This window comes from Rutidosis leptorrhynchoides, chromosome 2 (assembly GCF_046630445.1).
Source record: "Rutidosis leptorrhynchoides isolate AG116_Rl617_1_P2 chromosome 2, CSIRO_AGI_Rlap_v1, whole genome shotgun sequence".
NCBI classification, from domain to species: domain Eukaryota; kingdom Viridiplantae; phylum Streptophyta; class Magnoliopsida; order Asterales; family Asteraceae; genus Rutidosis; species Rutidosis leptorrhynchoides.
Window position 1 is genome coordinate 472207062 of NC_092334.1, and position 22670 is coordinate 472229731.

Sequence of the window (22670 nt, forward strand, 5' to 3'; positions counted from 1 at the left end):
GGAGCTCCCCACTGTGATGTGCTTGGTCGAATGAAACCACGCTCTAAAAGTTCTTGTAATTGGCTTTGCAGTTCTTTCATCTCGCTGGGTGCGAGTCTGTAAGGATCACGAGCTATTGGTGCAGCTCCTGGTACAAGATCTATTTGAAATTCAACGGATCGATGTGGGGGTAATCCCGGTAATTCTTTCGGAAATACATCGGGAAATTCTTTTGCAATGGGAACATCATTGATGCTCTTTTCTTCAGTTTGTACTTTCTCGACGTGTGCTAGAACAGCATAGCAACCTTTTCTTATTAGTTTTTGTGCCTTCAAATTACTAATAAGATGTAGCTTCGTGTTGCCCTTTTCTCCGTACACCATTAAGGGTTTTCCTTTTTCTCGTATAATGCGAATTGCATTTTTGTAACAAACGATCTCCGCTTTCACTTCTTTCAACCAGTCCATACCGATTATCACATCAAAACTCCCTAACTCTACTGGTATCAAATCAATCTTAAATGTTTCGCTAACCAGTTTAATTTCTCGATTCCGACATATATTATCTGCTGAAATTAATTTACCATTTGCTAATTCGAGTAAAAATTTACTATCCAAAGGCGTCAATGGACAACTTAATTTAGCACAAAAATCTCTACTCATATAGCTTCTATCCGCACCCGAATCAAATAAAACGTAAGCAGATTTATTGTCAATAAGAAACGTACCCGTAACAAGCTCCGGGTCTTCCTGTGCCTCTACCGCATTAATATTGAAAACTCTTCCACGGCCTTGTCCATTCGTGTTCTCCTGGTTCGGGCAATTTCTAATAATGTGGCCTGGTTTTCCACATTTATAACAAACTACATTGGCATAACTTGCTCCGACACTACTTGCTCCGCCATTACTCGTTCCGACACCATTTGTTCCTTTCGTTCTATTAACCCCTGGTCCGTAGACCTCACACTTCGCCGCGCTATGACCATTTCTTTTACACTTGTTGCAAAATTTGGTGCAGAACCCCGAGTGATTCTTTTCACACCTTTGGCATAGTTGCTTCTGATTGTTGTTGTTGTTGTTGCGGTTATTATTGTTGTTGGGATGATTGTTGTAGTTGCTGTTGTTGTTGTTGTTGTTGTTGTTGTTGTTGTTGTTGTTGGGCCGTTTGTTGTAGTTGCGATTGATGTTGCGATTGTTGGGATAATTGTTGCGATTATTGTTGTAATTGCTGTTGTTGTTGTATTGGTGATTCTTATCACCGTTTTCCTCCCACTTTCTTTTGACTTGCTTCACATTGGCCTCTTCAGCAGTCTGTTCTTTAATTCTTTCTTCAATCTGGTTCACTAGTTTGTGAGCCATTCTACATGCCTGTTGTATGGAGGCGGGCTCGTGTGAACTTATATCTTCTTGGATTCTTTCCGGTAATCCTTTCACAAACGCGTCGATCTTCTCTTCCTCATCTTCGAATGCTCCCGGACACAATAGACACAATTCTGTGAATCGTCTTTCGTACGTGGTAATATCAAATCCTTGGGTTCGTAACCCTCTAAGTTCTGTCTTGAGCTTATTGACCTCGGTTCTGGGACGGTACTTCTCGTTCATCAAGTGCTTGAATGCTGACCACGGTAGTGCGTACGCATCATCTTGTCCCACTTGCTCTAGATAGGTATTCCACCATGTTAACGCAGAACCTGTGAAGGTATGCGTAGCGTACTTCACTTTGTCCTCTTCAGTACACTTACTTATGGCAAACACCGATTCAACCTTCTCGGTCCACCGTTTCAATCCGATCGGTCCTTCGGTTCCATCAAATTCCAAAGGTTTGCAGGCAGTGAATTCTTTGTAGGTGCATCCTACACGATTTCCTGTACTGCTAGATCCAAGGTTATTGTTGGTATGTAGCGCAGCCTGTACTGCGGCTATGTTTGAAGCTAGAAAAGTGCGGAATTCCTCTTCATTCATATTCACGGTGTGTCGAGTAGTCGGTGCCATTTCCTTCAAAATAGTTAAATGGAACAAGTTAATCATACAGAATATTAAGAGTAGTTAATAGTATTTCGTAGCATAATATGAACTCATTTATAAAAGCTTTTTCTTCATATTAGCGTTTTATAAGTTTAAATTCGGGTAGTACCTACCCGTTAAGTTCATACTTAGTAGCTAATATACAATTCAACTACTACAATTCTATATGAAAAACTGATTATAATAATATTTCGCGTTCAAACTTTTATACAATATTTTACAAACTTACAATACCGCTTATTTTACATAAAGCATGAAATATAGCACACAATAACTTTGATACAAGATAGTTGTGAAGACAATTCTAGCTAGTACACAAGTCGTTCAGCAAAGGCAATAAAGACACGTAATTCATACGTCCAGAAACAAGTCATGCATTCTGGTTTTACTAGGACTACTTCCCATCCTTGGTCTTGTGCAACATAACCGTTATGGCCGTTGATAAGACAGCGTGTTGTAACGTCATCAAAGGGACGAGGGTTACGTAATGTCCAACAGTCCCGTAATAATCTAAAAACCTCATTTCTTACCCCAATTACCGACTCCGTCACTTGTGGAAACGTTTTGTTTAATAGTTGTAGCCCGATGTTCTTGTTCTCACTTTGGTGAGAAGCGAACATTACTAATCCGTAAGCATAACATGCTTCTTTATGTTGCATGTTAGCCGCTTTTTCTAAATCACGAAGTCCAATATTCGGATATATTGAGTCAAAATAATTTCTTAACCCGTTGCGTAAAATAGCATTTGGGTTCCCCGCAATATATGCGTCAAAGTAAACACATCGTAATTTATGGGTTTCCCAATGTGATATCCCCCATCTTTCAAACGAAAGTCTCTTATAAACCAAGACATTCTTGGAATGTTCTTCGAATGTCTTACAAACTGATCTCGCCTTAAATAGTTGTGCCGAAGAATTCTGGCCGACTCTAGACAAGATTTCATCAATCATGTCTCCGGGTAGGTCTCTTAAAATATTGGGTTGTCTATCCATTTTGTGTTTTTAAACTGTAAAATAGACAAGAGTTAGATTCATAAAAAAAATACTTATTAATACAAGCAATTTTTACATATATCATAAAGCATAAGAACACTATATTCCATATATTACACCACACGAATACAACTATCTTATTCCGACTCGCTCGTTTCTTCTTCTTCGGTTTTGGTTCGTTTTGCCAAGTTTCTAGGGATATATGATGTTCCCCTAATACGAGCCGTCGTTGTCCACATTGGTTTAGAAAAACCTGGTGGTTTAGAGGTTCCCGGGTCATTGTTACAACTTAAGGACTTCGGGGGTTGACGATACATATAAAGTTCATCGGGGTTGGAATTAGATTTCTCTATTTTTATGCCCTTTCCCTTATTATTTTCTTTTGCCTTTTTAAATTCAGTTGGGGTAATTTCTATAACATCATCGGAATTCTCGTCGGAATCCGATTCATCGGAGAATTGGTAATCCTCCCAATATTTTGCTTCCTTGGCGGAAACACCATTGACCATAATTAACTTTGGTCGGTTGGTTGAGGATTTTCTTTTACTTAACCGTTTTATTATTTCCCCCACCGGTTCTATTTCTTCATCCGGTTCCGATTCTTCTTCCGGTTCCGATTCTTCTTCCGGTTCTGACTCTTCTTCCGGTTCCTCTTCGGGAACTTGTGAATCAGTCCACAAATCATTCCAATTTACATTTGACTCTTCATTATTATTAGGTGAGTTAATGGGACTTGTTCTAGAGGTAGACATCTATCACATAATATCAAACACGTTAAGAGATTAATATATCACATAATATTCATATGTTAAAAATATATAGTTTCCAACAAAAATGTTAAGCAATCATTTTTAAAGAAAACACGGTCGAAGTCCAGACTCACTAATGCATCCTAACAAACTCGATAAGACACACTAATGCAAATTTTCTGGTTCTCTAAGACCAACGCTCGGATACCAACTGAAATGTCCCGTTCTTATTGATTAAAAACGTTCCATATTAATTGATTTCGTTGCGAGGTTTTGACCTCTATATGAGACGTTTTTCAAAGACTGCATTCATTTTTAAACAAACCATAACCTTTATTTCATCAATAAAGGTTTAAAAAGCTTTACGTAGATTATCAAATAATGATAATCTAAAATATCCTGTTTACACACGACCATTACATAATGGTTTACAATACAAATATGTTACAACAAAATAAGTTTCTTGAATGCAGTTTTTACACAATATCATACAAGCATGGACTCCAAATCTTGTCCTTATTTAAGTATGCGACAGCGGAAGCTCTTAATAATCACCTGAGAATAAACATGCTTAAAACGTCAACAAAAATGTTGGTGAGTTATAGGTTTAACCTATATATATCAAATCGTAACAATAGACCACAAGATTTCATATTTCAATACACATCCCATACATAGAGATAAAAATCATTCATATGGTGAACACCTGGTAACCGACAATAACAAGATGCATATATAAGAATATCCCCATCATTCCGGGACACCCTTCGGATATGATATAAATTTCGAAGTACTAAAGCATCCGGTACTTTGGATGGGGTTTGTTAGGCCCAATAGATCTATCTTTAGGATTCGCGTCAATTAGGGTGTCTGTTCCCTAATTCTTAGATTACCAGACTTAATAAAAAGGGGCATATTCGATTTCGATAATTCAACCATAGAATGTAGTTTCACGTACTTGTGTCTATTTTGTAAATCATTTATAAAACCTGCATGTATTCTCATCCCAAAAATATTAGATTTTAAAAGTGGGACTATAACTCACTTTCACAGATTTTTACTTCGTCGGGAAGTAAGACTTGGCCACTGGTTGATTCACGAACCTATAACAATATATACATATATATCAAAGTATGTTCAAAATATATTTACAACACTTTTAATATATTTTGATGTTTTAAGTTTATTAAGTCAGCTGTCCTCGTTAGTAACCTACAACTAGTTGTCCACAGTTAGATGTACAGAAATAAATCGATAAATATTATCTTGAATCAATCCACGACCCAGTGTATACGTATCTCAGTATTGATCACAACTCAAACTATATATATTTTGGAATCAACCTCAACCCTGTATAGCTAACTCCAACATTCACATATAGAGTGTCTATGGTTGTTCCGAAATATATATAGATGTGTCGACATGATAGGTCGAAACATTGTATACGTGTCTATGGTATCTCAAGATTACATAATATATAATACAAGTTGATTAAGTTATGGTTGGAATAGATTTGTTACCAATTTTCACGTAGCTAAAATGAGAAAAATTATCCAATCTTGTTTTACCCATAACTTCTTCATTTTAAATCCGTTTTGAGTGAATCAAATTGCTATGGTTTCATATTGAACTCTATTTTATGAATCTAAACAAAAAAAGTATAGGTTTCTAGTCGGAAAAATAAGTTACAAGTCGTTTTTGTAAAGGTAGTCATTTCAGTCGAAAGAACGACGTCTAGATGACCATTTTAGAAAACATACTTCCACTTTGAGTTTAACCATAATTTTTGGATATAGTTTCATGTTCATAATAAAAATCATTTTCGCAGAATAACAACTTTTAAATCAAAGTTTATCATAGTTTTTAATTAACTAACCCAAAACAGCCCGCGGTGTTACTACGACGGCGTAAATCCGGTTTTACGGTGTTTTTCGTGTTTCCAGGTTTTAAATCATTAAGTTAGCATATCATATAGATATAGAACATGTGTTTAGTTGATTTTAAAAGTCAAGTTAGAAGGATTAACTTTTGTTTGCGAACAAGTTTAGAATTAACTAAACTATGTTCTAGTGATTACAAGTTTAAACCTTCGAATAAGATAGCTTTATATGTATGAATCGAATGATGTTATGAACATCATTACTACCTTAAGTTCCTTGGATGAACCTACTGGAAAAGAGAAAAATGGATCTAGCTTCAATGGATCCTTGGATGGCTCAAAGTTCTTGAAGCAAAATCATGACACGAAAACAAGTTCAAGTAAGATCATCACTTGAAATAAGATTGTTATAGTTATAGAAATTGAACCAAAGTTTGAATATGATTATTACCTTGTATTAGAATGATAACCTACTGTAAGAAACAAAGATTTCTTGAGGTTGGATGATCACCTTACAAGATTGGAAGTGAGCTAGCAAACTTGAAAGTATTCTTGATTTTATGAAACTAGAACTTTTGGAATTTATGAAGAACACTTAGAACTTGAAGATAGAACTTGAGAGAGTTCAATTAGATGAAGAAAATTGAAGAATGAAAGTGTTTGTAGGTGTTTTTGGTCGTTGGTGTATGGATTAGATATAAAGGATATGTAATTTTGTTTTCATGTAAATAAGTCATGAATGATTACTCATATTTTTGTAATCTTATGAGATATTTCATGCTAGTTGCCAAATGATGGTTCCCACATGTGTTAGGTGACTCACATGGGCTGCTAAGAGCTGATCATTGGAGTGTATATACCAATAGTACATACATCTAAAAGCTGTGTATTGTACGAGTACGAATACGGGTGCATACGAGTAGAATTGTTGATGAAACTGAACGAGAATGTAATTGTAAGCATTTTTGTTAAGTAGAAGTATTTTGATAAGTGTATTGAAGTCTTTAAAAAGTGTATAAATACATATTAAAACACTACATGTATATACATTTTAACTGAGTCGTTAAGTCATCGTTAGTCGTTACATGTAAGTGTTGTTTTGAAACCTTTAGGTTAACGATCTTGTTAAATGTTGTTAACCCAATGTTTATAATAACAAAAGAGATTTTAAATTATTATATTATCATGATATTATGATGTACGAATATCTCTTAATATGATATATATACATTAAATGTCTTTACAACGATAAACGTTACATATATGTCTCGTTTCAAAATCATTAAGTTAGTAGTCTTGTTTTTACATATGTAGTTCATTGTTAATATAATTAATGATATGTTTACTTATCATAATATCATGTTAACTATATATATAACCATATATATGTCATCATATAGTTTTTTTACAAGTTTTAACGTTCGTGAATCACCGGTCAACTTGGGTGGTCAATTGTCTATATGAAACCTATTTCAATTAATCAAGTCTTAACAAGTTTGATTGCTTAACATGTTGGAAACATTTAATCATGTAAACATCAATCTCAATTAATGTATATAAACATGGAAAAGTTCGGGTCACTACACCCAACTCGCACAATGGGATTCAAACGTTCTCCAGATGTCTCCAAGAATCCAGACCTTGACCAAGGGGAGCGGGAGCTTTTTAATTTGTGTAAGGATGCTACGCTAGAGATGCGTCCTTACGGCGAGGTGATGCTGAAACTCTGCAATGTTCAGCATTATTTGCCATGGAGTGATAGAGTGCCATTAATCATGTGCGATGGAGGGGGTATGCTCTTCGTGCCGCTACATCTTTAAACTTGTAAGTATTCTGCTCATGTAATTTTTCTAACTCAATTTATTTTGCAGAGATGGATTTCAACAGAGTTCTCCGCCGCCCTTATCTTGACGGTGTTTCCTTCAAGAGATTCCCAAAAGTCAACCTTCCGGAAGGTCATCCTTTGAAGGGAGATGATGTTGCTGTTGGTTCATCCACCAACACTGCCAGCGACGTGGCAACGACACAACCTACAACTGGCTCAACTCCTGTAACCAATCAGGATCCGATATCCGTCACTGCTCCCCCGGTTCAGCCGGAACAGCAACTTCACAGCAGAAACGCCCCCATTCTCCCCCAAAAGTGACTGTCACAACTGGCAGTCATAAGAAGAGGAAAACGCCACGAGAAGTTGCAGAAAGCAACTTAAAAACTTTTGAAGAGATTCCCAGCCAAGGTGGGTATTATGAAAACCCTGATAATAACCCCGCTACGTCACCAGAATCCCAATGGGAGAAACTAATCAAGTTTGTTATTTCTCCAGGGTTACGCATGGGAGTCCCTATCGTCCATCTCCAAGATTCATCCGACGCCCAAGGAAAGGCGTCGAAAAAAGACATACTGACGGCATCCAGTTCTGGCGGCGCGTCCGGCCAACGTTCTACTTCTTTAGAGGAGCCTTATTCTCCTGGTTTTGGGAAACAACCCACCTTCAGCCATATGGATACCATGTGGAATGTCTCTCACAGCGACGCTTTGTCGCAGTTTGAGTATCTGCAACGGATTTGCCCTCCGGTAGTTTATGAGGCGGTCTGAAAAATGCCCGATAGCGCCTCTCGTTGCGCCAGGGTTCAGCACATTTATGAAGGGTTGGTGTTGACCTGGGATGAGCTACAGTGGACTATTGATCTGGACCAACGTGCCCGTCGTGCGGAGGCTGACGGTAAAGAGCTGAATGTTGAAATTGTCAAGGTCAGGGAGGAGGTGGAACGGGCCAAGCAAGCCGCTGCCGCAGCAGAGGTTGAAAAGAAGCAGGCCCTAAGGGAGGCCCAAAAGGCTATCAAATAGATGGCCTTGCGAGCCGAAAAAGAACAAACTGCGCTAAAGGACCTGGAGGCGGCGCATAAAGAGCTGGCGGTGGAGAGAGCCAGTAAGGATCTCCTCACCGTCGAGAACCAAGAGTTGTCCGCTGCCAACCGAAAGGTAGCGGACGATTTTCAAGAGCTTTGCAGCCTCATCCCCTCTATTTTTTATAAGGCTCTCAAAGTGCCGGAGGTGAAGGAGCCGTTCCAGAATTTGGTTGACGCTACGAGGAAAGTGGAGCGTTTGGACGCGTATACCACGTTGGTGGAACATGTTGAAATAGCAGAACCAATTCCGGAGACGATCCGAAACATGGCGGATGAGGACACCTACGACCTCCACGATGCGGCGGTCAATGCTTGCGCGGCCATTAAGGTGCCGTTTATTGAACAGATTGGGTCGACGCCGGACCTTACTTTGGCTAAAGTGAAGAAGATGATCCCGTAGTTGTAGGGATTTTTATAATTATGTATTCATTTTTGATCCTAATGTAATGGTTGTAATTAAGTCAATGAAATATCAATTCCTTATGATTCTTGATATTTTACTTTGTGTTCCAACTGTAGTAAAACATGTTTATATAAATATGTACGTACCGTCGTCACGGCAACGTACCGTTTGTCAAGGTTACACTTGATGATTGTCAACATTGCACTCATCTACTTAGTGCTGGGATTAATGTGATGGATACGAAATCCGGAGGCATCCCGTTTTGAGGGCTAGGCATACCTCCAATACGCCCAGCGTCGCCAATGCCTTCCAAAGATTAGATGATGTCTTTGTTCATGGCATAAGTAACTTGTGAGTGGACTTACATTTATAACGCCGAAGCGCGGCCATAATAGTTACACAATACATTAGTAATGAAGATTGAAAAATGCATTTAATTGAAAACCGAAAACAAAGAAGTCTAGTGCGCGATGCGCTTACATTTGTGGTGATCAATCACAAACTTGGTAGAATGAAAAAGAAAAAATTTTCAACAACGAAACGATTTGAAATATTTAAACATAAAACTTCTTTAAATTGGTTGCGTGCCAGGTACGCGGCACAAATTTGCCATCATGCGTCTATAGGTTATACGTTCCGTTGCCAAGTACATCTGCAATCACATACGGGCCTTCCCAATTGGGTCCCAATTTTCCAGTATTCTTGACCCGGCTGGCGTTGTTATTATGCCACATAAAATCACCAGGGCTGAAAGCACGTTCCCTCACACGTTGATTGTAATACTTGGAAATTTTCTGTTTGTTTGACGCTTCCCTGATAGCGGCGGCGTCACGCCTTTCCTCCAACAAGTCCAAATTTTCCTTCAAGCTAATGACGTTAGACTCATCATTGAATTGCACTACACGTTGTGTTGGGACAGCAATTTCAGCAGGTATCACCGCCTCGGTTCCATATACAAGGCTAAATGGCGTTTCTCGATTACTTCCTTTTGGCGTGGTTCGGAACGCCCATAATACTTGTGGAAGTCATTGATAATGCTAAAAACGAACATATATTTCATAGCATTATTCCTCAAGAAAGACAAGCTTTTAGTTGCAATTGTTCTATTTACAAGTGATATTCGTTTAAATAATAAAAGGTGAAGACAAAAGACAGATTCGACGAATTGAAGACGCAAACGACCAAAAAGCTCAAAAGTACAAAAGACAATCAAAGAGGTTCCAATTATTGATAAGAAACGTCTCAAAATTACAAGAGTACAAGATTCAAAACGCAAAGTACAAGATATTAAATTGTACGCAAGGACGTTCGAAAATCCGGAACCGGGACCAGAGTCAACTCTCAACGCTCGACGTAACGGACTAAAAATTACAAGTCAACTATGCACATAAATATAATATAATATTTAAATAATTCTTATAATTATTTATATATTATATAAATAATAAAAATCCATCGGCAAGAAAGACTCCAAAATGGAGTGAGCTGTATTTACAAACTCCGCGACTCGCGGAGTTTGAAGGCAAAAAGGGCCGCGAGTCGCGGAGCCCCAAATTCTGAAACTCTGTAACAACCCAAACCAAACCACGTCAAAACCCCGTTAATTTTTACAACATAAAAAAATTTTCTGGTGCAGTTCATCCGCGCGGCGCGCCAGGTGGGCGCGCGGCGCGCCAAATCACCTGGACAGCCCGCTGTCCCCGGAAGTCAATATAACGAAAATGTTTGACTAGTTCCCGACACATTTAGCCAAAACGCTTTTAACCGTACATTAATATATGTAAAACTAGCACATAACTAAGGTTTGAGCGAGTTTTACAAAGTGGGGCCCACACGTGCCCAAATTACCCCTTAAGTATAAAAATACAATTTTAACCATAAGACTCTTAATACAAAACAAAGCCGAGCATGGCGATTGGGGATACACTACCCAATCCTAATAAATCCAAAAGCAAGCCTTCTACGCAAACTATGCAAGTCCTCTAATCCTCGCGCTTACCCGAGCCACCATCCGCATGCAATCTATAAAAAGAGTCAACAACGAGAGGGTAAGCTAACGCTTAGTGAATGATAATATACTACATACATATATATGTATAAAATGAATACGCCACACAAACAAATACCGCATACCGTAGCATCCAAATATAAAGCAACTACACTAAGCATACCGTACAATCTCTAAGCATCAAGCTAAAGGTACAACAACAAATATGAGTCCACCAACGACAAAGTGAACATCTCCAAATGGCTACACCCGGAGGGTTAGCTACAACACAACAATACATTAATATATATAACAATATAAACGAACAAGGTTAACACCTTAACCCAATACCGAGAACCAAATACCACAATGAAGATTGGCCGAACTACACGAGCCTTAGTAATCCGAAACCACACGAGATTACTATCTTCACAACATCGAGGTTGGCCGAACTACACGAGCCTTAGTAATCCGAAACCACACGAGATTACTACCTCAATAAGATGACCGAACTACACGAGTCACCATGAATCCGAACTACACGAGATTCATTCGATAAGATGACCGAAACCACACGCGTCATCGTGAATCCGAAACTACACGCGATTCAATTCTCCAACTCAAACCCACGGTCACGGGATTATAAAATCCACCACATCGGGGCCACAACATCCAAATCACAATCACGTGTGATAATGTACACACGGACGTGTACTTCGCCAAAGATGGTCAACCAAAACGCACAACCGTGCTAATTGGACTTATACAAAAGTCCATCAAGTCCACCTACATGTGAAGTGAGCTCTATAGCCGAAAATCACTTCACCCGACCCGCACCCATCCTACACATACATATGCACATAGGATAATATCACTCACCTTGAAGTCTTGAAGAAAGCTTCCAAGTAATCCGCAACTCGCCAATGGAAAATACCTATTCCATTATCACAATTACAACAATACAATTAGGATGGATTTACAAACCAACCCAATTCAACACTTAGTGTAATTTCGACCCAATTGCACTTCCAAGCACAAACCGTGCCCGAACTAACCAATAATCACTAACACAAGTGAGAATGGTCCTAATAAGCCAATTAAACCCGAACTCAAGTGTCAAACACGTGTCATACCCATTTAGACACTTAAACCCTAATTTTGACCCATAAAGGTCAAAATCTCGTCCTTTATAAGTTTTGACACCAAAACACATTTAACTCGGACTTATACTTCAACTTAATCCATTTTAAGTTCGTAAACCTCATTAAGTCACCAAATGTGTCATAATCACCACCAAACCCTAATTTGACCCAAAGTCAAAGTTAGTCAATCAATTAACCCTAAATAGGTTTCAACACTTCCATAATCACTAATCCAAGTGATAAATCCCAAGATTAAAGCCTAATCAAGGCCAAATCGTCAATCAACCCAAAACCCGCCAAGTGACAAGAATAACTAGTCACCATAAATCCATTTCATCACATAAAAGGGTTTTACAACTAATTAACTCAAAACCCTAACTTGAATATCAAATTAAATAATTGAAATTCGGAGTTTGAGCTTACCAATACTATCACCGTGTAGCCGAGAACGAAAGGAACAACTTTAAAACCCGAGACTTAGAACGATTCGAGCTTCTTCCTCACCAAAACCTCCAATCTCTCTCTAAACTCTTACTCTCTCTCTAAAATGGATGAAGATGATGAGTGGATGTGAATGGGATCCAAAACTGATCCAAACTAGCTCATAAGCCTCACAAATCCGGCCTCAAGTGAAATTACCCATTTGCCCTTCATTTAAACCAATTAAAAACAAGGGATTCTGTCAGCAGCAAACGGCGCGGCGCGCCGAATCCCCGCGCGGCGCGCGACCTAACTGAAACAGATTCTTTTGCATTTTAAACTTTATATAAATAATCCGCGAAACCCAATCTCGAACGTCTTAATACACAAACAAGCAAGATAAATATTCGGGTCTTACAACTCTCCCCCACTTAAACTCGATCACGTCCTCGTGATCCTCATCACTTAACCAAGTGGACCTCACCCTACGGTCCTCGACATAAGTCCCAATCCGACTTTCCTAAGCAATTCCTTCCCAACGAATCGCCTTCCACAACTAAATCGTCACCCGCGATTTATTCAAATCACCATCCGAGCACTAAAACCATGCTCATTCCCTAACATCGGGAAAACTCAACCAATCTCATACCGAGATATCAATCCCTTAGCGTACTATTACCGAGTACAACGCTAAAAGCAACCAAGTCTCAACCTAAGGTCAACAACCCGAAACGATGAAGAACGAACCAAACGAATCCTTACGGACAACACCAACCACTAACATCCCTTGTAGTGCGCAATACGACCAAAGCGCAACTACCGTAACATCATAACAAACGGCTAAAACCGATAACGTCCAAAACGATGATGGCAACGCTAAACCAAGGTGTACAAAATCGACTTTCGTCACACCCGTAACAACATGTGAGCGAAACACGGCTATCGCATCACTAATCACACAACATGGTCCTCACGACCCCACCATCGGTGTATAAAACAACCGACAGATCACACAACACGAAGGCTGGCCGAAAACACACGCGCCTTAGTGAATCCGAACTACACGCGACTCACTACCTTCACCACAACAACAATCGGGAATGGCCGAACTACACGCGCCATAGTGAATCCGAACTACACGAGAGTCACTATCCCGGAGGAATGACCGAACTACACGAGTCATTTGTGAATCCGAACTACACGAGACTCACTCCTCAATACAATGACCGAAACCACACGAGTCATTTGTGAATCCGAACTACACGAGATTCACTTCCACAACATCGAGGTTGGCCGAACTACACGAGCCTTAGTAATCCGAAACCACACGAGATTACTACCTCAATAAGATGACCGAACTACACGAGTCACCATGAATCCGAACTACACGAGATTCATTTGATAAGATGACCGAAACCACACGCGTCATCGTGAATCCGAAAACACACGCGATTCACAACCATGATGAAGTCAGCGGACCCGAAGATCATGCTTCACCAATCTCAACACCGGATGAAGTCAGCGGACCCGAAGATCATGCTTCACCGATATAACACCACGCTCATGATGAAGTCAGCGGACCCCGAAAGTCATGCTCCACCAATCACGTACTCCCATGATGAAGTCAGCGGACCCTAAAGATCATGCTTCATCAATCAACCATACCATAATGAAGTCAGCGGACCCGAAGATCATGCTTCATTAATCATCAATACCACGATGAAGTCAGCGGACCCTAAAGATCATGCTTCATCGATCACATACGCACTTTCGGCCTCAAACAACGAGTAGTGCAACATCGCGCCCTGCTACACTATAGTGAATCCTAACGGATACCACTAACCATCCCCACAATCGAGCAAGAACCACCTATATCAAACATAGGTACCAAACAATGATTCCCCAAAAGAGAATCCGACACACACCTCCCTTAACCGAAGGATTTCACCTTGCTCACCAAACACGTCCATTATCTCTCAACGAGATTTACCACATTACCACCTCAGTGGTAATTCCAATCCAATATCATAAGTACAATTTAACCAAAATTGTACTCTACCACAAGTTGACCAAAACTAGGTCTCAACGAAATTTCCGGATCTACCAAAAACATCATCCGAAATATCACACTAAAACTTCCTCGTGCGGAAATGCGACTCCCCCTCTTGGAACCACGTTCCTATATCACACTCGTACAACCGTACAATGCTACCAAAGGTAGACTTTACCAACGATTGGGTACACACGACCCATTACCACATCTTGCTCCAACCTTGAGCATACGAAGGATTTCAAACAATCCTTAAACATTTCGAACGAAAAGTGTACCACGCATTACACAAACTACACCCTCGCAATCATCCAATTACCATAGTTGTCAATTTCACCGAGTCACTCGTGTACTTAAGGGTTCCTCCCGGTACCCTAAGTACAATGTAACTACAACACAATCGGAGTCGACACCACGCTAGTAGGTATAAAAGAGGCACCTAATGTCGCGTCATAAAGACTCCATTACCAACACACAATCAAGATTTTAAACACTCGATCTCAAAGGTTCCAATCACCCGACGAACCTCGTGGTTCATCAACTTCAACACACAAGCGAACACGCACTTAACAATCGAACACCAAAACCATTTCCGTGGCTTGGTAGAAACATACCCCAAATACTAAGGAATGCTTGGTTGCACCAAGTCTTACGCCCTTCGCCCGACAATCAAACATCACCTTAGGGTACTTCCATTAGGAACGTCACCCATAGCATAACATGCACAACAAGGCATACAACTCAAACTCAACCGGCATTTTATAAATAATCAAAAGACCTATTTATTAAAATGAAACGTACCTTAACGTCTCCTCGCCGCACCCGTCCCCGCTAACTTGGGACATTCCGACTTACGATGTCCTTCTTTTTGGCAATTGAAGCACACCATACCATCACCCTTTGGTACCGAACATTCCCAAGACTTGTGACCCCTCACGCCACAATTGTAACATCTAGCCGTACTAGAATCTGATATACCCGTTCGCGTACCACCCGTGCTCACACTCGGACCCTTAGTCCTCTTACTCGGAGCACCATAAGAAACAACTCTTCTCTCACTTGAAGATTCACCCCTCTTCGATCGTGAATACGACTCGAAACCTCTAGCCAAGTCGAATAATTCCGAAAACGATTTCGCTTGACCCCGACTAATCTTACTTTTCAAGTCATCATTCAAGGTCCGATAGAAATCCCCCATCAACAAACGATCATTCCTCAAATACTCCGGACAAAAACGAGCCTTTGCCATAAAGGTCGCCTTAAGAGTACTCAATTCCATAGATCCTTGTCGCAAATTTCGCAACTCATTACGCAATTCCCACAAATCGGCCGAAGTCCGGAACTCCTCGAAGAATTCCTCCTTAAACTCGTCCCACGATAAGACCATAAACGTTTCGCCACCGACAAGATCAATCTTACCATCCAACCAATCCCTTGCCCTACCACGCAACAAACTCGTAGCGAGTCTCGTCTTCCTCTCGGGAGGGCAATCAATAGTACGAAAACACCCTTCGACATCCGAAATCCAAGTTGTGCTTACCAAAGGATCCGGTTTTCCGTCGTACATCGGGGGTTTAGTCCTCATGAAGCTCTTAAGATAACGCTCCATTTCACCACTACTTTGAAGTTCGGAATACCTCCTTTCCATTCTTTCTTCTAACGCACCCATTTGCTCCGCAACGGCGGCCGCAACCCTAGTGTTAAACTCCACGTCATTCGCCTCGGTCTCGTTTCGCGTCGTCATTCTAAAGAATGCAAAACGATTAGTCCACGAACGTGTAAAACCGTACGCACGACACAACCCCATCTTGCTAAACACTCATCGTACATCACTTGTTAGACACGATTTGCACCCGTAATAAGGTTTGCAAGTTCTTATTACGCACACATGCCGTATCGACTCGTTAGTACAACGACCGTCTCGCTCGATGATATACACAAACACAACCAAAATTCTACGCGGTACAAACACACGCGAGAATTATTATCACAACACAACAACATATTAGTAATATCCGCATTACTAATATAAACGTTAGTCAACCTATAAACAAGGCACTAACTAAACCCATTCCGACCCGTAATCCTACAAGTCCCGCAACAAATTAAGCACACACAAAAGTCTAAGTCTAGGCACCTATCTCAAGTCACCTAAATCCCTTAGACCATGCTCTGATACCACTTGTAACAACCCAAACCAAACCACGTCAAAACCCCGTTAATTTTTACAACATAAAAAAATTTTCTGGTGCAGTTCATCCGCGCGGCGCGCCAGGTGGGCGCGCGGCGCGCCAAATCACCTGGACAGCCCGCTGTCCCCGGAAGTCAATATAACGAAAATGTTTGACTAGTTCCCGACACATTTAGCCAAAACGCTTTTAACCGTACATTAATATATGTAAAACTAGCACATAACTAAGGTTTGAGCGAGTTTTACAAAGTGGGGCCCACACGTGCCCAAATTACCCCTTAAGTATAAAAATACAATTTTAACCATAAGACTCTTAATACAAAACAAAGCCGAGCATGGCGATTGGGGATACACTACCCAATCCTAATAAATCCAAAAGCAAGCCTTCTACGCAAACTATGCAAGTCCTCTAATCCTCGCGCTTACCCGAGCCACCATCCGCATGCAATCTATAAAAAGAGTCAACAACGAGAGGGTAAGCTAACGCTTAGTGAATGATAATATACTACATACATATATATGTATAAAATGAATACGCCACACAAACAAATACCGCATACCGTAGCATCCAAATATAAAGCAACTACACTAAGCATACCGTACAATCTCTAAGCATCAAGCTAAAGGTACAACAACAAATATGAGTCCACCAACGACAAAGTGAACATCTCCAAATGGCTACACCCGGAGGGTTAGCTACAACACAACAATACATTAATATATATAACAATATAAACGAACAAGGTTAACACCTTAACCCAATACCGAGAACCAAATACCACAATGAAGATTGGCCGAACTACACGAGCCTTAGTAATCCGAAACCACACGAGATTACTATCTTCACAACATCGAGGTTGGCCGAACTACACGAGCCTTAGTAATCCGAAACCACACGAGATTACTACCTCAATAAGATGACCGAACTACACGAGTCACCATGAATCCGAACTACACGAGATTCATTCGATAAGATGACCGAAACCACACGCGTCATCGTGAATCCGAAACTACACGCGATTCAATTCTCCAACTCAAACCCACGGTCACGGGATTATAAAATCCACCACATCGGGGCCACAACATCCAAATCACAATCACGTGTGATAATGTACACACGGACGTGTACTTCGCCAAAGATGGTCAACCAAAACGCACAACCGTGCTAATTGGACTTATACAAAAGTCCATCAAGTCCACCTACATGTGAAGTGAGCTCTATAGCCGAAAATCACTTCACCCGACCCGCACCCATCCTACACATACATATGCACATAGGATAATATCACTCACCTTGAAGTCTTGAAGAAAGCTTCCAAGTAATCCGCAACTCGCCAATGGAAAATACCTATTCCATTATCACAATTACAACAATACAATTAGGATGGATTTACAAACCAACCCAATTCAACACTTAGTGTAATTTCGACCCAATTGCACTTCCAAGCACAAACCGTGCCCGAACTAACCAATAATCACTAACACAAGTGAGAATGGTCCTAATAAGCCAATTAAACCCGAACTCAAGTGTCAAACACGTGTCATACCCATTTAGACACTTAAACCCTAATTTTGACCCATAAAGGTCAAAATCTCGTCCTTTATAAGTTTTGACACCAAAACACATTTAACTCGGACTTATACTTCAACTTAATCCATTTTAAGTTCGTAAACCTCATTAAGTCACCAAATGTGTCATAATCACCACCAAACCCTAATTTGACCCAAAGTCAAAGTTAGTCAATCAATTAACCCTAAATAGGTTTCAACACTTCCATAATCACTAATCCAAGTGATAAATCCCAAGATTAAAGCCTAATCAAGGCCAAATCGTCAATCAACCCAAAACCCGCCAAGTGACAAGAATAACTAGTCACCATAAATCCATTTCATCACATAAAAGGGTTTTACAACTAATTAACTCAAAACCCTAACTTGAATATCAAATTAAATAATTGAAATTCGGAGTTTGAGCTTACCAATACTATCACCGTGTAGCCGAGAACGAAAGGAACAACTTTAAAACCCGAGACTTAGAACGATTCGAGCTTCTTCCTCACCAAAACCTCCAATCTCTCTCTAAACTCTTACTCTCTCTCTAAAATGGATGAAGATGATGAGTGGATGTGAATGGGATCCAAAACTGATCCAAACTAGCTCATAAGCCTCACAAATCCGGCCTCAAGTGAAATTACCCATTTGCCCTTCATTTAAACCAATTAAAAACAAGGGATTCTGTCAGCAGCAAACGGCGCGGCGCGCCGAATCCCCGCGCGGCGCGCGACCTAACTGAAACAGATTCTTTTGCATTTTAAACTTTATATAAATAATCCGCGAAACCCAATCTCGAACGTCTTAATACACAAACAAGCAAGATAAATATTCGGGTCTTACAAACTCCCTATAAAAGCAAACGAATTCTGATCGCAAAAAAAAACATATATATCCATCCTCTCTATATCTATACGTAAATATTTATATTTATATTTTAATTTTAATTTTAATTTTAATATTAATCCTAATAATAAGGGTATGTTAGCGAATATTGTAAGGGTGTAAGTCAAAATTCTGTCCGTGTAACGCTACGCTATTTTTAATCATTGTAAGTTATGTTCAACCTTTTTAATTTAATGTCTCGTAGCTAAGTTATTATTATGCTTATTTAAAACGAAGTAATCATGATGTTGGGCTAATTACTAAAATTGAGTAATTAGGCTTTGTACCATAATTGGGGTTTGGACAAAAGAACGACAATTGTGGAAATTAGACTATGGGCTATTAATGGGCTTTATATTTGTTTAACTAAATGATAGTTTGTTAATGTTAATATAAAGATTTACAATTGGGCGTCCCTATAAATTACCATATACACTCGATCGGACACGATGGGCGGGGTATTTATATGTACGAATAATCGTTCATTTAACCGAACACGGGAATGGATTAATAGCCACTAGAATAATTAAAACATGGGTGAAATTATGTACAAGGACACTTGGTATAATTGATAACAAAATATTAAAACCTTGGGTTACACTCAGTCGACATCCTGGTGTAATTATTAAACAAAGTATTAAAATCTTGTTACAGTTTAAGTCCCCAATTAGTTGGAATATTTAACTTCGGGTATAAGGATAATTTGACGAGGACACTCGCACTTTATATTTATGACTGATGGACTGTTATGGACAAAAACCAGACGGACATATTAAATAATCCAGGACAAAGGACAATTAACCCATGGGCATAAAACTAAAATCAACACGTCAAACATCATGATTACGGAAGATTAAATAAGCATAATTCTTTTATTTCATATTTAATTTCCTTTATTTTATATTTAATTACACTTCTAATTATCGCATTTTTATTGTTATTGTATTTAATTGCACTTTTAATTATCGTACTTTTTAATTATCGCAAGTTTATTTTATCGCATTTTTATTAATCGCAATTTCATTATCGTTATTTACTTTACGCTTTAAATTAAGTCTTGTATTTATTATTTTACATTTGGTTTTAACTGCGACTAAAGTTTTAAAATCAACAAACCGGTCATTAAACGGTAAAAACCCCCCTTTATAATAATAATATTACTTATATATATATTTGTATTTTTACAAAAGTAAACTAATATAGCGTTAAGCTTTGTTTAAAGATTTTCCCTGTGGAACGAACCGGACTTACTAAAAACTACACTACTGTACGATTAGGTACACTGCCTATAAGTGTTGTAGCAAGGTTTAAGTATATCCATTCTATAAATAAATAAATATCTTGTGTAAAATTGTATCGTATTTAATAGTATTTTCTTGTAAAATTTAATAGTATTTCGTACACCTCTGCTAAAACATCAGTCATCTGCCCAACCTTTCCTGTCCGTGTCCAACCTTGCCCTTATCCCGGCAACGATATCCCTGTTGGTGACTTCGACTTGCCCATTTGCCTGCGGATGGGCAATAGAACTGAAAGTCTGTTTGATATTCAACCCGTCACACCACGAACGAAACGGATCATGAGCAAACTGTCTGCCGTTATCACTTACAATTTCGTGTGGTATTCCAAAACGGCACACGATTTCCTCCCAAACAAAATTCACAATCTGTTTACCCGTTATGCTCTTTAAAGGTTTGGCTTCACCCACTTGGTGAAAAAGTCAATTGCAACGACCAAGTGTTTTCCATCCGGGAAGGGGCCTACCAAATCAATTGCCCATTTGTAAAAGGGCCAAGCAGATGTCACGGGAATTAGCTCATGCGCTGGCATGTGAATTTGCGGGGCATGACGTTGGCGTGAAGCACAAGCTTTGATGATCTCTTTCGTGTCACGGTACATGGACGGCCTAAAATACCCTAGCCTCATTATCTTACCCACAACAGTCCTAAATCCTGAATGCATGCCATAAGTCCCTTCATGCACCTCCCTTACGATTGTTTCCGCCTCACTTGGGCCGACACACCTTAAAAGCGGGCCGTGAAAGATTTCTTGAACAGAACTCCATCCCTTAACATGTACATAGGTGCTTTCATACGAATCTTATGTGCCGTTGCCCCGTCGACCGGTAACGTCCCGTTCTTGAAGTACGTAACGATAGGACTCATCCACGTCTCGACCTCTTCTATAGTGGCTGCCTCCTATGATTATTTTGCAAGAAAATCAGGGCATGTGTACGTTGTGTTATAAACAGATTATGCCTATAGCGTGTTTGTTATCGAAGCGAGTCGATACCTGTACCACGTCAGTGGATTTTTGACTAAGGACCTCTACCCAAACGTCCTTGGCGAAGTGGCTGAACACGCTTGATGCGAGTTTGCTGAGTGCGTCGGCCTTTTTGTTCAAGGATCGTGGCACTTGCGTTATTGAGAAACGCTCGAATTTGTTGGCCATTTCTTCTGCCAATGCCAAATAACTTTTCATAGCCGGATCCCTAGCTTCAAAAGTCCCATTCATCTGATTCGCCACAAGTTGGGAATCAACCGACACCTTTAGGTATTTTATTCCCATCTTTTCAGCCATTCTCAAACCAGATAGCAATGCCTCATATTCCGCTTCATTATTGGAGACGGGGAACTCGAAACGCAACGCGTAGGTATGTTCCTCTCCGTCAGGGCCAATTAAAATTAGACCTGCACCCGCTCCGTCAGAACTCGATGCTCCATCCGTGAATAGTTCCCACGTGACGATATTCGGTACTTCTTCGACGATCGGCGCTGGTGGCGCGGCGCATATGAATTTAACCATAAAATCTACCATGATTTGGCCTTTGACAGCGGTACGGGGGGCGTAATGGATTTCATGTTCACCTAGTTCGATTGCCCACTTGGCTAGCCTGCCAGAAACCTCCGGTTTGCTCAATACCTGCATGAAAAACTCGTTAGAATAACTTTCCTCCAAAGTGCTCCGGTCTCAATCGCCGTACCGTACCTGTTTAATAGGCGAATCAGTTAGCACCAGCATTGGGTGCACTTGAAAGTACCGTCGCAACCGTCTTGCGATGTGGACCAACGCGAAAATGAGCTTCTCGACCGGTTTGTAGTTGACTTCACCATGTTGTAGCACTTTGCTCACAAAATAAACTGGCATCTATTTGCCGCCACGCTCCACGATGAGCACCGAGCTAACGGCCTCAGTTCTCGCCGCTAAGTAAATTTTCAAAGTTTCGCATGAGAACTCTTAACATGTTAGCACCACAATACATATAAATTCGTAAAAATTATTACGGAATGGCTACTTTACCCGGTACTGGTGCCGTCAATGTCGGCAACGTCCTTATCAAAGCCTTCATTTCCTGGAAAGCCTGATCCGCTTCAGGAGTCCAGTCGAAGTTCCGTACCACGTTGTCTTTCAACACTTTGAAAAATGGAAGTGACCGTTCTACCGCCTTTGACAGGAATCTGGACAATGCTGCCAACTTGCCGTTCATACTTTGTACCTCCTTCCTCGTT

General features: G+C 40.0%; 1 protein-coding gene across 1 annotated transcript; it reads right to left on the reverse strand.

Moving 5' to 3' along the window:
* Positions 1-9140: 9140 nt before the first annotated feature.
* LOC139889388 (uncharacterized) lies at positions 9141-22308 on the reverse strand. The gene is made up of 7 exons (XM_071872344.1): positions 22150-22308; positions 21454-22083; positions 21270-21359; positions 20926-21228; positions 20596-20827; positions 9579-9950; positions 9141-9241 (listed from the first exon to the last, which is right to left on the reverse strand). The coding sequence occupies exons 1-7, from the start codon at positions 22306-22308 to the stop codon at positions 9141-9143; spliced, it is 1887 nt and encodes a 628-aa protein (XP_071728445.1).
* Positions 22309-22670: the final 362 nt, after the last annotated feature.

Bases quoted from the DNA above. Each gene is read 5' to 3' on its own strand.
- LOC139889388 (XM_071872344.1), bottom strand. From the start codon at position 22,308: ATGCCAGTTTATTTTGTGAGCAAAGTGCTACAACATGGTGAAGTCAAC. The intron at 21,229-21,269 runs GCACATAAGATT...GTACATGTTAAG, and splicing joins TACCGGTCGACGGGGCAACG to GGATGGAGTTCTGTTCAAGA. The intron at 9,951-20,595 runs GTTGGGCAGATG...GACTTCCACAAG, and splicing joins GTTGGACACGGACAGGAAAG to TATTATGGGCGTTCCGAACC.